The 13,429-nt window shown below is 37.6% G+C and overlaps 1 protein-coding gene across 2 annotated transcripts; it reads left to right on the top strand.

Annotated features, from left to right (window-relative positions):
• The first annotated feature begins 521 nt into the window (after positions 1-521).
• On the top strand, positions 522-13,068 carry HSPA13 (heat shock protein family A (Hsp70) member 13). 2 transcript variants are annotated; one of them, XM_055279300.2, is made up of 5 exons: positions 522-836; positions 2,580-2,920; positions 5,718-5,931; positions 8,338-8,505; positions 9,874-13,068. In XM_055279300.2, exons 1-5 carry the CDS (start codon positions 812-814, stop codon positions 10,539-10,541), a joined length of 1,416 nt encoding a protein of 471 aa, XP_055135275.2. In that variant the 5' UTR covers positions 522-811; the 3' UTR covers positions 10,542-13,068. The 2 variants fall into 2 exon arrangements, with proteins under 2 accessions (XP_055135275.2, XP_063495486.1); XM_063639416.1 differs by lacking the exon at positions 522-836 and adding an exon at positions 901-1,043.
• Positions 13,069-13,429: the final 361 nt, after the last annotated feature.

Raw genomic sequence — 13,429 nt, forward strand, 5'->3', positions numbered from 1 at the left:
CGTTTTTTTTGTTTTGTTTTTAATGGCCCACTTCAGTGCTAGCAATAGAGAAAATGTATCCCTGATCCCTTGGATAAATCAAATGGACTGAAGAATGCTTGAATTCAGTTATCCCAAAACAAAGGCAGAGGGCTGAGGGTCACTGGAGTTTCAGGGCTGCTCCCAGCGTTGCGAGCACGGACGCCAGAGCCGACTTCCCACGGGCCCCGCACAGCGGCCGGGACCCTTCTACGGAGGCTGGCTGGGGCTCCGGGAGGCTATAGGAACGCCATCTAGAAGCTAGATCTCAGGCAAACGAACGCGATTTAAAAGGAATTAAAACGAAAGAACACAAACTCGAATCCTGGACCTGATCAGGGGCGCGACCAAAGAAAGAAATAACTAACGGTTTTCACCCTCCTTTTCATTCCCTCCCGCGGAAAGAGAAAGGCTGGAACTCCGCTTCCCAGAATGCAAAGCGCGGGGCGGGGCTAAAGAGATAGCCTGTTTTCCCTCAAGTAGGATCGCGGGACCACAGGTTTGATTAAACGCCGGTCTCTCGCCAGGGCGCTCCTCCCCCTCATTCTGACTGGTCATGCCGGCCGTTGCGTGAAAGGGGGACTCAGTCGTCACTGGCAGCGGTTGAATGGAGGCTCCTTGCCCCGCGCCCTCACGGTAGATGAAGTCCTTGCTTTGGTCAGAGCGATAGCTTCTTCGATTGCCTCAGAGCAAGTGGACTACATTTCCCAGGGGGCTGCGGGACTGCTGGGCGGAGTGGGGGCGGTGCCTCACGTCTGGTACAGTCATCACAAGCCTGTTCGGCGGGACTGTGATGGCCAGAGAGATGACGATCTTAGGTGGGTTCCCGGGGGTCCTTGTTGCTCTTGCGGGCATAGAGGCGATCTGAGGATGCCAGAGTGGGCGGGGGTGGTTGACTCACCTCCTGGACCCAGCTGGAGCAGCGGAAGGGGAGTCAGAAAGGTGACTTAGAGGCTGTTTTCGGCTGTTCGGAGTGGATGGGGGCGGGGACGCCTCTAGGAGGGCCCCGGCCCCTGCAGGCCAAGGTAGGGTAGACGGCGACCAGCTGTGTCCATCCCAGGGACATCAGGCTTAGGGAGGCGTTCCTTTCAGCAGCACCTAGGTTTTTGAATTACCTGTTGAATTGGGGCAAGCTATGGAAGGCTGCGAGAACGTGCACCTCCAGGACCCCTTTGTGGAGGAAGGGGGAGGAGCTACATCCGGATCTGTCGGCTCAGGGATGCTGAATTTGGAGGGATTCAGGACTCTGATGTATAGCTCTATCGATGCTTTTTCCATCAAATCGGGTTTGGAATTACCTATCCCCCACCCACACACACACCCACCCCGCGTCTCCAAGGTGATGAATGCTTCTGAAATGTTGCCTGTAGCTGGAAGGGGAAAGTGAGATTCGCACTTGGTTTTATTTCTTTGAGTTATGTGTTGATGAGGATGAGCTAACAATTAGTAACACAGAGCCCTGAAAATTGACGTTTTGGGTCATATGTAATATGAGTGGACACAGGTGTACTACACAGCCTCCTGATACCAAATACGAGATTAACTAAAAACTAAAGGGGCATCTTTCTTCGCTTATGTTTACAATCTGCGTGGCATTTGTTCCTACTCTTTTTTTTTAAATTAGTATTTGTTGGGCATCTGCTATTCCTGGTCTGGGGGGTACAATAGTGAACGAAACTTGTCTTCAGGAAGCTTTCATAGATATTGCCGTCAGGGTTGCCCACCTTTATGCTTCTTCTCCCCTAAATATTACCGCTGCAGGAAGGATGTCCTTAGTTCATACTTAAATACATAAGAAGTTAACTATGTTCTGTTATGAAGTGACAGTTTCATATCTAAGGAACTTTCAAAATCATTTTATCCCATTTATCCATTTCATCCTTTTGAAAGGGAAAAGGAGGTGAGATACGAGGAGAGAATTTTAGCCTTATAAAATAATAAAGTTTTTGTTGTGAGAATTTTAATAATGGAGCTTTTAAAAAAACGGTGGCGGGCGCCTGTAGTCCCAGCTACTCAGAGAGGCTGAGTCAGGAGAATGGCGTGAACCCGGGAGGCGGAGCTTGCAGTGAGCCGAGACTGCGCCACTGCACTCCAGCCTGGGTGACAGAGCGAGACTCCGTCTCAAAAAAAAAAAAAAAAAAAAAAATGATAATCGAAGCTTTTTATAAAGCTGTAAAATCTAAATATCAATTGATCAAGAATATTAGATTATATCTGGCTTTTGCTCCAGATCAATGTTGTTTCTTGTCAGCATCTGCACAAATATTATTGAAATATTTTTAGATTTTATTACATTTATTAGAGAATGACACAAACATACAGTTATAGGGTTTTTTGTTGTTGTTTGTGTTGTTACTTCATTTTAAATTTTATTATAACCAGTTTACATTTTGAAAAACTTGCTGTCTGAGAGGAGTGTTGTCAGTAGTCCTATAAAAAATTTTGAAATTTGTCTTTTTTAGGCTTGTTTCGATGAGTGATATTAAAGGGACTTTGCTACAGTAATTTAGTACCTTGTACTAGTTTGATAAAATACATCTTTTAATTTTCCTTTATTTCAGGATCGGCTGTTTTGACTCTCCTGTTGGCCGGCTATTTGGCACAGCAGTATTTACCACTGCCTACTCCTAAAGTGATTGGTATTGATCTTGGCACCACCTATTGTTCTGTTGGGGTGTTTTTTCCTGGCACAGGAAAAGTAAAGGTGATTCCAGATGAAAATGGGCATATCAGCATACCTAGCATGGTGTCTTTTACTGACAAAGATGTATATGTGGGATATGAAAGCGTAGAGCTGGCAGATTCAAATCCTCAAAACACGATATATGATGCCAAAAGATTCATAGGCAAGATTTTTACCCCAGAAGAGCTGGAGGCTGAAATTGGCAGATACCCATTTAAGGTAAGTGATTAATCTAAAATCTATATTAATTTTAGTGTACTCTTTTAGTTAATGCTTTGGCTTCATGTCACAAGTCATTCTGTCTCATCTAGTTTTATCTATCAATACATAAAAGTTCTGTTATCTCACATAACAAGAAATTCCACAGCAGCTCTAGGATCAGTTATCACTGACTCCATAATGCCAACAGGTAGTTAAGGCCTTGCCATTTTCATGCTGGCCCATCCTCAGCATGTCTTGCTTAGCTCTTTCAAGGTAGCAGGAAGGTTGATGAAGCCCTGTGTACCATAGATAGATATTCTGTGTGTATGTGTACATACTTGTATACATATAAAGAAAACATACCAGGTGTGTTATTTTTTGCTATTTAATATGTCATGGATAATTAATAGGGTCATGTCATTATCTTTAATGATTTTGTGGAATGACTATTCCATTATTAATTAGACTAGTCTCTATCAGTGTACTTTTTTGTGGTTTTTCACTCATGTTGGAGATTCAGGTAATATCCTTACACACTTATCTTTGTACACTTCTCTGAAAGTTTCCTAACTTGAATGCTAGAAATCGAATTGATAGGTCAAATGTGTACATTTTTAAGGCTTTTGATTTATTTTTCCGGTTTGCTCACCAGAAAGGTTATATGCTCTTAACCATAATTTTTTAGAGTGGCTGTATCTTCACTAGTTATTTTTTTTAATCTTTTAACAGTCAGATAAGTGAAAAATAGTATCCTGTATTAATTTTTATTTCTTTTGATTTTTTTAGTGAGATCAGAATTTTTAGAATTTTATTGATATTTTAATTTTCTTTTGTGGTCCATTTTTTATTCTTTGTCCTTTTTTGTTTTGATGTGTTTTTCTTTTCCTTAGTGAGCTATAAAATAAAAGACCTTCATTATATGTTTTTGTTATCTTTTCCTTACCTTTTTTTTTCACTGATGTTTTTGATCTGGATGTCAAAGTTTTAAATTTTTGATTTTAGACTCTTACCATGTTTACTGTACCCTATCCCATCCTATCTACTGGTACTTTTTTTTCCCTCTTATTACGTTTATGTGAGTATTTGTTGGTTTGGGTTTTGCTGCTTTTTTTTTTCTCTTTTAAACATTTAAAGCTTTTTTCCATGTGGAGTTTCTCTTGGAAGTTATGAAGTGAAATTCTAAATGAATTAGTTTTTGTTTGTTTGTTTGTTTGTTTGTTTTTTTGAGACAGTCTCATTCTATCTCTCAGGCTGGAATGCAATGGCATGATCTCGGCTCACTGCAACCTCTGCCTCCCGAGTTCAAGTGATTCTCCTCCCTCAGCCTCCCAAGCTGGGATTACAGGCATGTGCCACCATGCCTGGCTAATTTTTGTATTTTTAGTAGAGACAGGATTTCACCATGCCAGCCATTAATTAGTTTCAAAATAGATAGTTGTATCAGTGCTGCTTATTGAATAAACCTAGCCATAAAAATTTTCAAATTTTTCATCTGTTTTCAAAGAAAAGACAATTGCTCCCTGCATTTCTTAGGTTTATTACTTTGTTGTTTTTTGACTTCTTTTTTGGGATTCTTTATTGACTTACAATCTTTAATGAAAAAATCATCTAATGCTATATATGCCCTCTGAATTACAGCTTTGGATACATTACTTATTGACCCAAAAACTACTTAATGTTTCTAAGTGATCTGATTTTTTTGTGTTGTTTTTGTTTCATGTGGGCACTGATGGTATTCTGGTATATTTGTATCTTGGTTTAATATTGTCCATGTAGCTTTTTAATATTGTCCGTGTACCACAGACTAGTGAAGTACTTTTTGGAAGGTCAGTTTGTCATGATGGAAACCTAACTATGAGGCCTAAAGTGAGAAAACATTCTTATAATTTCTTAGATTAATTGTCTTTTTTATTTATATTAATACAACCTTGGTAAAACTAGGATAGTATTTTTTAGAGTTAAAATAGTTTTTTAAATGTATACCCACATTATCGGGGATAATGAGCTAATGCACAATACATGTTTTCATGGGAAACGAGTGCAAATGAGATTTGATTCTTGGGTAAGTACATAATGATGTACTAAAATTATTCTTGTTAATATGTACTAGAAAATTCTTTCAGCTATCCATTACTCTTAGAAACAAATTTGGGAAAAGATTCTGAGTTACATACTTGAATGAGCAACTTTTATTTCTTACATTTCATCATTTATTCTTTCTTTATTCAGCAAAAATATATTGAGAATCTTTTGTGTTCTAGTCATGTGCTTGGTGATGAATTTTATTCTGCTGTTATTAAAAACTAGTGTTGGGCCAAGCACGGTGGCTTTCACCTGTAATCCCAGCACTTTGGGAGGCTGAGGTGAGCAGATCACAAGGTCAGGAGTTCAAGACCACCCTGGCCAACATAGTGAAACCCCGTCTCTACTAAAAATACAAAAATTAGCTGGGCATGGTGGCGCGCACCTGTAGTCCCAGCCACTCGGGAAGCTGAGGCAGGAGAATCGCTTGAACCCGGGAGGCGGAGGTTGTGGTGAGCCAAGATCATGCCACCACACTCCAGCCTGGGCAACACAGCAAGACTCCATCTCAAAAAAAAAAAGTAAAACTAATATGGATTCATTGTATAGATTTTAATGTATAACATTTAACAAGTTCTAATCTTGGTGAATGTACTAGATAGATTTCAAATGCATTTTTTGATTTTGTAAAGATAAGGGTAAGTTCTCATGAAGTCTAGTATTTATGTATATATGTATGTCTGTATACTTTTACTCTTTTATTTATTTACTTATTTGCAAATCCTATTCACAGGTTTTAAACAAAAATGGAATGGTTGAGTTTTCTGTGACAAGTAATGAGACCATCACGGTGTCCCCAGAGTATGTTGGCTCTCGACTGTTGTTGAAGTTAAAGGAAATGGCAGAGGCATATCTTGGAATGCCAGTTGCCAATGCTGTCATTTCTGTACCAGCAGAATTTGATCTAAAACAGAGAAATTCAACGATTGAAGCTGCTAACCTTGCAGGTAACAGTACCCTTGACTGACATACATTTTTCTCAAAATTGTGTTGGGTTGAAAACCTTCTGTAGTAAGGTTTACCACTTCCCAAACCACACAACCATAGTCAAAATAAACAAACTATATGGTAGGTGTATTAGGGTTCTCTAGAGGGACAGGACTGATAGTATATATGTGTATATGAAAGGGATTTTATTAAGGTGTATTGGCTCACACTATCACAGGGTGAAGTCCCACAGTTGGCTGGCTGCAAGCTGAGGAGCAAGGAAGCCAGTCTGAGTCCCAAAACCTCAAAAGTAGAGAAACCAACAGTGCAGCTTTTAGACTGTGGCCGAAGGCCCGAGAGCCCCTGGCAAACCACTGGTGTAGGTCAAAGAGTCCAAAAGCTAATGAACTTAGAGTCCGATGTTCAAGGGCAGGAAGCATCCAGCATGGGAGAAAGATGGAGGCCAGAAGACTCAGGCAGTCTAATCCTCCCACATTCTTCTGCCTGCTTTTATTCCAGGCACGGTCTGGCAGCTGATTAGATGGTGCCCACCCAGATTGAGGGTGGATCTGCCTCTCCCAGTCCACTGACTCAAATGTTATTCTACTTTGGCAATACCCTCACAGACACACCCAGGAACAATACTTTGCATCCATCAATCCAATCAAGATGATAATAGTAACCATCATAGTAGGTAAAGTAGATAGATTTTTATACAGGTTTATAATTTTGAAAGCTCTATAGCACAATATAAAATGTGTATGTAACAAGAACCAATCAGATGCTACAGGACAAAGGCTCAAAGAGAAAATGGACACATGTTAGCAGTGAGGAATTCTTTCTTCTAAATTCCATTAATGTTAAGGTGAATATAATTTTTTAAGTAAAATCTGAGGTAGATCATTTAATGATTTAATATTTAATGCCATCGAACCAATATTGAGGGCTTTGCTAAAAAAAGAAAGAAATCTTTGTTCTCATAGAACTTATGTTCTACCAGAGAGGAACACAGAATGAGCCTAAAAGGTAAATTTAATAATGTTTTCGGCCTGTACATTACTGATATTTTAGGCCAGATAATTCTTTATTGTGGAGGACTGTCCTGTGAACTACAAAATATTTAACAGCATCCCTAGCCTCTATTCACCAGATGCTAGCAGCACCCTCCTCCACCAAGTGGTGACAATGAAAAATGTCTCCATATGTTGCCAGATTTCTTCTGGAGGTGAAATCCTGCCTTGTTGAGAGCCACTGCTAATGTATATCAGAAAGTAACCTACTATGAAGAAAAGAGCAGGCTAATGGGTCAAGGTTGCTTTTGGTGGTCAGGGGATGGATGACTTGTAGAATTTAAATAGGGTGATCAGACAAACCTCAGAAAGTAATATTTAAGCACATTTGAAGAAAGCAAAATAGTTAACCATGCAGACACATGGAGAAAGTGTGTTGTAGGAAGAAGAGATGGCCACTGCAACAGCCATAAGCTGGGAATTTGCTGGTACATAGAGGATAGGAAGTTGGTCAGTGTGGCCAGAAGTTGTTCAGTGTGGCCAGAGTAGAATAAGTGGTAAAATCAGAGAGCTGAAGGGAAGGGTGTTAATGATCTCTGGAATAATTCTTTAGAGTTTGAATGTTGTCATAGCTCCTGATACATAATGCCATACTACTTTGCATACCGCTCATAAGTATGGCATTTAGTTTAAAGCAGGAATGTCATTCAAAGAAACCTGATCTTTTACCTGCTCAACATAAGCCTCTTTAATTTCCATAGCACTTAGTGATAGTATGTAATGATTAAATTTTTTTTTTATTTTTTATTTTTTTTTATTTTTTGAGATGGAGCCTCGCTCTGCTGCCCAGGCTGGAGTGCGGTGGCGTGATCTTGGCTCACTGCAAGCTCCACCTCCCAGGTTCACGCCATTCTCCCGCCTCAGCCTCCTGAGTAGCTGGGACTACAGGCGCCTGCCACCACGCCCAGCTCATTTTTTATATTTTTAGTAGAGACGGGGTTCCACCGTGTTAGCCAGGATGGTCTCTTGATCTCCTGACCTCGTGATCCACCCACCTCGGCATAATGATTAAATTTTTATTGCTCATATATTCCAAAGTAGAATATGAATGTTAGAAAAGGCTGGGAGACTTTTTGAAAGTTAAGTGTTAATTAATAAAGAGTAGAATGACTTATTCCACTGAACCTTGGATTTTATTTCTTTATATTGTAATCTTTCAGAATAATTTTAAAGATACCATTTAGAAGAGCTTGTGTTTACTGTCCCCATTTCATGCTTCTGTTCGGTTTGTGACTGCTCTCATCATTACTCTGTGGTGGAGTTCATGTCACAGAAGACACAAACATGCTATAAATGGGAAGAGATTACTTTATTGCATCCTCTCATGAGTTTTTCTTCCCTTAACCAATCTTACAGGACTGAAGATTTTGAGGGTAATAAATGAACCCACAGCGGCAGCTATGGCCTATGGCCTCCACAAGGCTGACGTCTTCCACGTCTTGGTGATAGACTTGGGCGGAGGAACTCTAGATGTGTCTTTACTGAATAAACAAGGAGGGATGTTTCTAACCCGAGCAATGTCTGGTAAGAAAAACGCGGGGAGAGGCTGGGCGCAGTGGCTCAAGCCTGTAATCCCAGCACTTTGGGAGGCCGAGGCGGGCGGATCACGAGTTGGGGAGATCGAGACCATCCTGGCTAACACGGTGAAACCCCGTCTCTATTTAAAAAAAAAAAAAAAAAATACAGAAAAATGCAGGGAGAGTTGAAGAGGTTTGGGCAGTGCTTTCTTTAACATATCCAATGTGTAGTGCATCCTTTTTTTCCCCCAGAATTCTTTGACTTCATTTTGATAATTTTCTGTATATGTAATTTTATACCACCATTTGTATATATTTACCGCAAAAAGTTAAATCTCAAAAAATGTTGAGCATCCTATAAGTCAAATAAATACATTGCCAGTTACCCAGTTACGGCTCACGGAGCCAGTAGGACTTTTCATGGTGATGGTGAAGAAAGGGAACAGAGGGAAGAAAAATTTCCTTAAAATGAAAGGTGATCAGTATATTTCCTTTAATATGTTTTATAAAGTAGATGTCTTTAGAAAGTCTAATTGTATTTTTCCCTAGGAAATGATAGGATTTTGCATTCTAAACCCTTTTTTAAAGGTTTTTGTTTTGTCAAATTTAGCTTAAGGGATTCAACCTGTTTGACACGTTGAGTTGTAAGTTATAGGTATTCTAACCTCTGCATTTTTTTTCTCTTTTTCGAATCGAGTTAAATACCAGGAAATTATATTACATTACTCTTTTCCTTTGAAATTATTTATCTAGTTTTCAGGTAGAAAAGTAGAAAGACCTTTTCAGGTCCTAATCAGGCAAGAAAAAAATGAAAGGAAAAGAAGAGATTAAATACCTACTTTTTCATTATAAGAAGCACTTTCCTCTGTTGAGAATGACATCCAGTGTTTTTAAATAGCTACTTATAAGCCAATCTGTATTCTTAATCTCTGTTTACTGAAAAATTATTTGATATTGTGAAGAGATACTTCCTTTTATATAATTTAAAATTTTGACCCTGATGTGCACTAGTTTTTAAATAGTACTTATTTGGGTTAAGATAGCTTTAACCCAGTCATTATTTTTTTAATTTTTATTTATTGATTTATTTTATAGAGGCAGGGTCTTGCTATGTTACCCAGTCTGGTCTCCAACTCCTGGCCTCAAGCAGTCCTCCCACCTCAGCCTTCCAAAGTTCTAGGATTACAGGTGTGAGACACCATGCCCAGCAACACAGTTATTTTTAACCAGTCTCTGTATGAATAAAATTGTAATGATACATGAAACAGGGATTTGTTATTGCCAGAATATAATTTTTACATATACGTAATAGCATACATGTATACATACACACATATATGCATAACTATATTAAACTCTTTTATTTTTCACTCAGGAAACAATAAACTTGGAGGACAGGACTTCAATCAGAGATTGCTTCAGTACTTATATAAACAGATCTATCAAACGTATGGCTTCGTGCCCTCTAGGAAAGAGGAAATCCACAGATTGAGACAAGCCGTGGAAATGGTCAAATTAAATCTGACTCTTCATCAGTCTGCTCAGTTGTCAGTATTACTAACGGTGGAGGAACAGGACAGGAAGGAACCTCACAGTAGTGACACTGAACTGCCAGAAGACAAACTTTCCTCAGCAGATGACCGTCGTGTGAACAGTGGGTTTGGACGTGGCCTTTCTGATAAGAAAAGTGGAGAAAGTCAGGTTTTATTTGAAACAGAAATATCACGGAAACTCTTTGATACCCTTAATGAAGACCTCTTTCAGAAAATCCTCGTACCCATTCAGCAAGTATTGAAAGAAGGCCACCTGGAAAAGACTGAGATTGATGAGGTGGTTTTAGTTGGGGGCTCCACTCGTATTCCTCGGATCCGTCAAGTCATTCAGGAGTTCTTTGGAAAAGATCCCAACACATCTGTGGACCCTGACCTAGCAGTGGTAACGGGAGTGGCTATCCAAGCAGGGATTGATGGAGGCTCTTGGCCTCTCCAAGTCAGTGCTTTAGAAATTCCCAATAAGCATTTACAAAAAACCAACTTCAACTGAATTCTGGAGAAATAATGGTTATTTGTGATCTTGTCTGATGATCTCTTCCCATTTATCAGATTACCTTTTCCACAAAAGAAAGTCTCTAAAATATCACAGATTTACCTAGAGGGCAACATTTAGATACAGGAAAATTTTACAGTGTTTTGTCTTAGGGTTAGACGTGACCAGATTGATCCTATTTGATTTTGGAGAGGTCCTATTCTAACAAATACTCGAAAATGATAAAATTGAGGTACAACTCTCTTATAAGAGTATGGATAACTGTATTTTCTGGATTCTGGAGATTGATAACCATATGCACTTAACATTATATTCTATAAACATTAAGTAGTGCCAATTATGAGATTCCCAGTTCTTACTAAATTGTATTAGCAGGAGCTGGTAATTACTTGTATTATCACATGTAACTAATAATTTGAACTATACTTGAAGGACCATGTTGATGTCAGGTATTTACAGTGGTTGGAAGATAGCAGTATTATTAGCATAAGCTGCATACATAATATTCAGTAACTGCCATATTGTGTAACAAATTTACATTCACAAATTCAGTATCCTGTTAAGTGTCATATTCTTGTAATCTGCATTCTCCAGGAGTTTTATGTATTTAATAGATGAATTTATTTTATTTCTAAAGGTATTCAAATGTTTCAGCACCATATAGTAGAAATACCCAATTTATATTCTAGTTCCTTTATGTCCTGTACATCATTCTCTGCTTGGATTTCCATTATTCTGTTTGGTTAGAGAATAAAATTGGTAATTGCATTTGAAGAATGTGTTAATGTCATAATAAAGCCATGATTACTATCTTATTTTTGTTATCCAAGACCTTTGCAAACATTGGCAAATAGCATCATTTACCTACTGTATTTGTTTCTTTGTTTATATTTTCAGTAAGCCCTGGGGAATATAGCATGGAATTGAGCTACTAAATGGTTTTGGTTCCGTTTTACTGAGATTTTTTCCTCATATTTAGTTTTGAATGAGGAAAATGTGCTCAATTATAAAAGCTGTGTTATTCTTTTCTATTATTATTTTGAAATAATCACACTTGGACTCTTTTCAAACATTAGGTTAGTTTGTGATGAGAGCAAAAAATTTGTGAATGCTGGAAATAATGTGGAAAGCTAATGTGGAAGCCATCATGGCAAAGTTTCTACAAATCGGCATTTGTAGCAGAGTTGTTTGTTTTTGTTGTTTCCTTCAAGAAAAACCACAGGGACCAAGAAAGAAAATATAACAGTTTGATTTCTGTCATACCCATTGTATTTGAAGATATATGGATACAGATTATATATATATATACATATTTTCCTTAATAGAGGAATGCTTCATATTATTCAAAAATTATATCCTGGTCACCTTTTTTTGTTTTTACTGTTTTTAAAGCAGAGATACTGTAAAGTATCTCTGCTTTATCCATTGCTGAATTTGATAGGCTGTTGAATTGCCAGTCACCGAAAAAGGAAGCTGAGCAAATTCATCTCAACAACATCAAAACATTTCAGCTTCTCATAGTAAAAAGCTGAATGTTACTAATATTTTTCATATCTAAAAAAAAAATTCTTAGCAATGAAATTGCTGTTAAAACACAAATTTCCATCAAATACTTTTGTGTATAGAAAATATCTATAGTAGGTAGATAGAAAAGTATAAAATGTTTGTTGAAGTATCTTATTTTAGAAGGAATGGAGAAATGCCAAAGATGAATCCTTCACTGCATTATGAAAATATTCCAGATGTTCTCTTGGACTTTATATAAATCTGTAATAGATTTTAGAATTGAAAAATTCTTTGTGAAGGTCTTCTAAAAGTGTTCCAATTTATCCCAAAATCTCCATATATAAGATCAGCTTTAACCTAAAACATAAAGAAAACCTTGAATTTCTCAAATGTTTGAGATGTTCAAGACAGTCTCTTAATCCATTAATGCTTTTGGAAACAATTGACAAAATAAGGCAGGCAGCTAATCTCATATCCTGAAGTTGGAATTTAAATAATTTCTGTTTGCAAATTAGAATGACAGTGTTGGAATCTGGAGGCAGTAGTTGAGCATATTCTCTAGTATGTAGCTACACCTTTAATAAAATGAAGGAATGTCTTCAATCAGATTTTAGTGGGCTATTTATAAATAGTCTTGAAGTCAATTTAGTTTATTTATTTAAAAGATAATGCATCCTGAAAGGGATCATTTATGAATACCAATCTGAAGTCTTTTCATAAAAAAAAAAATAAACTTTAGTTGTACATTTAGCCAGTGTTATTTGAAGTATGTAACTTTTAAAATATTAACTGTCTTGTATGATTAGAATATGTGAATGAGTAACTTATTTTGTATCAGGAGTGTTTTGGTACTGTGTTTTCACTCAAACCACTGACTTAACAGATACTACTGTGTATAACATGTACTAAATATTACAGTTATTGTGCATAACAGATTGTTCCTCTTAAATATTTGTGTGTATACAGGCAATTCATGTTTTAATGTAAATAAATGCCATTTTGCAGTTTGTTTTTTAAACTATGTACTTTGTCATTCAGGACTAGTCTGGAGTATACTTTTCAGGCATATAAATAAGAAAATAAGGATGGAACTGATTTGATGCCTAGACACTCAGTCTCAGTAGCTGTTGCCTAGTTGTTCCCGAAATGTACATTTCTCTGTATCCTTTCTATTGCTTATATGCTTTCCACTTATTTCTCTAATTTAGAAAAGACAACTTGTAGCATATGAACAGTATCTTCAGAATTCTGAATACTAATTCATGGCTTCTGACCATGATGGAGCCAGAAAGTAAGCTAACCTAATCTAGCTAGTTAGGAAATAATCCTGCATAACAGGATTCCTTTGGTTGATGGTTAATAAATATTTCTCTAACAAA

This window comes from Symphalangus syndactylus, chromosome 5 (assembly GCF_028878055.3).
Source record: "Symphalangus syndactylus isolate Jambi chromosome 5, NHGRI_mSymSyn1-v2.1_pri, whole genome shotgun sequence".
NCBI lineage: Eukaryota > Metazoa > Chordata > Mammalia > Primates > Hylobatidae > Symphalangus > Symphalangus syndactylus.

Coding starts and splice junctions, on each gene's coding strand:
- HSPA13 (XM_055279300.2), top strand. CDS start 812: ATGGCCAGAGAGATGACGATCTTAG. Junction 837..2,579: donor CAGAGAGATGACGATCTTAG/GTGGGTTCCCGG, acceptor CCTTTATTTCAG/GATCGGCTGTTTTGACTCTC. Junction 5,932..8,337: donor TGAAGCTGCTAACCTTGCAG/GTAACAGTACCC, acceptor CCAATCTTACAG/GACTGAAGATTTTGAGGGTA.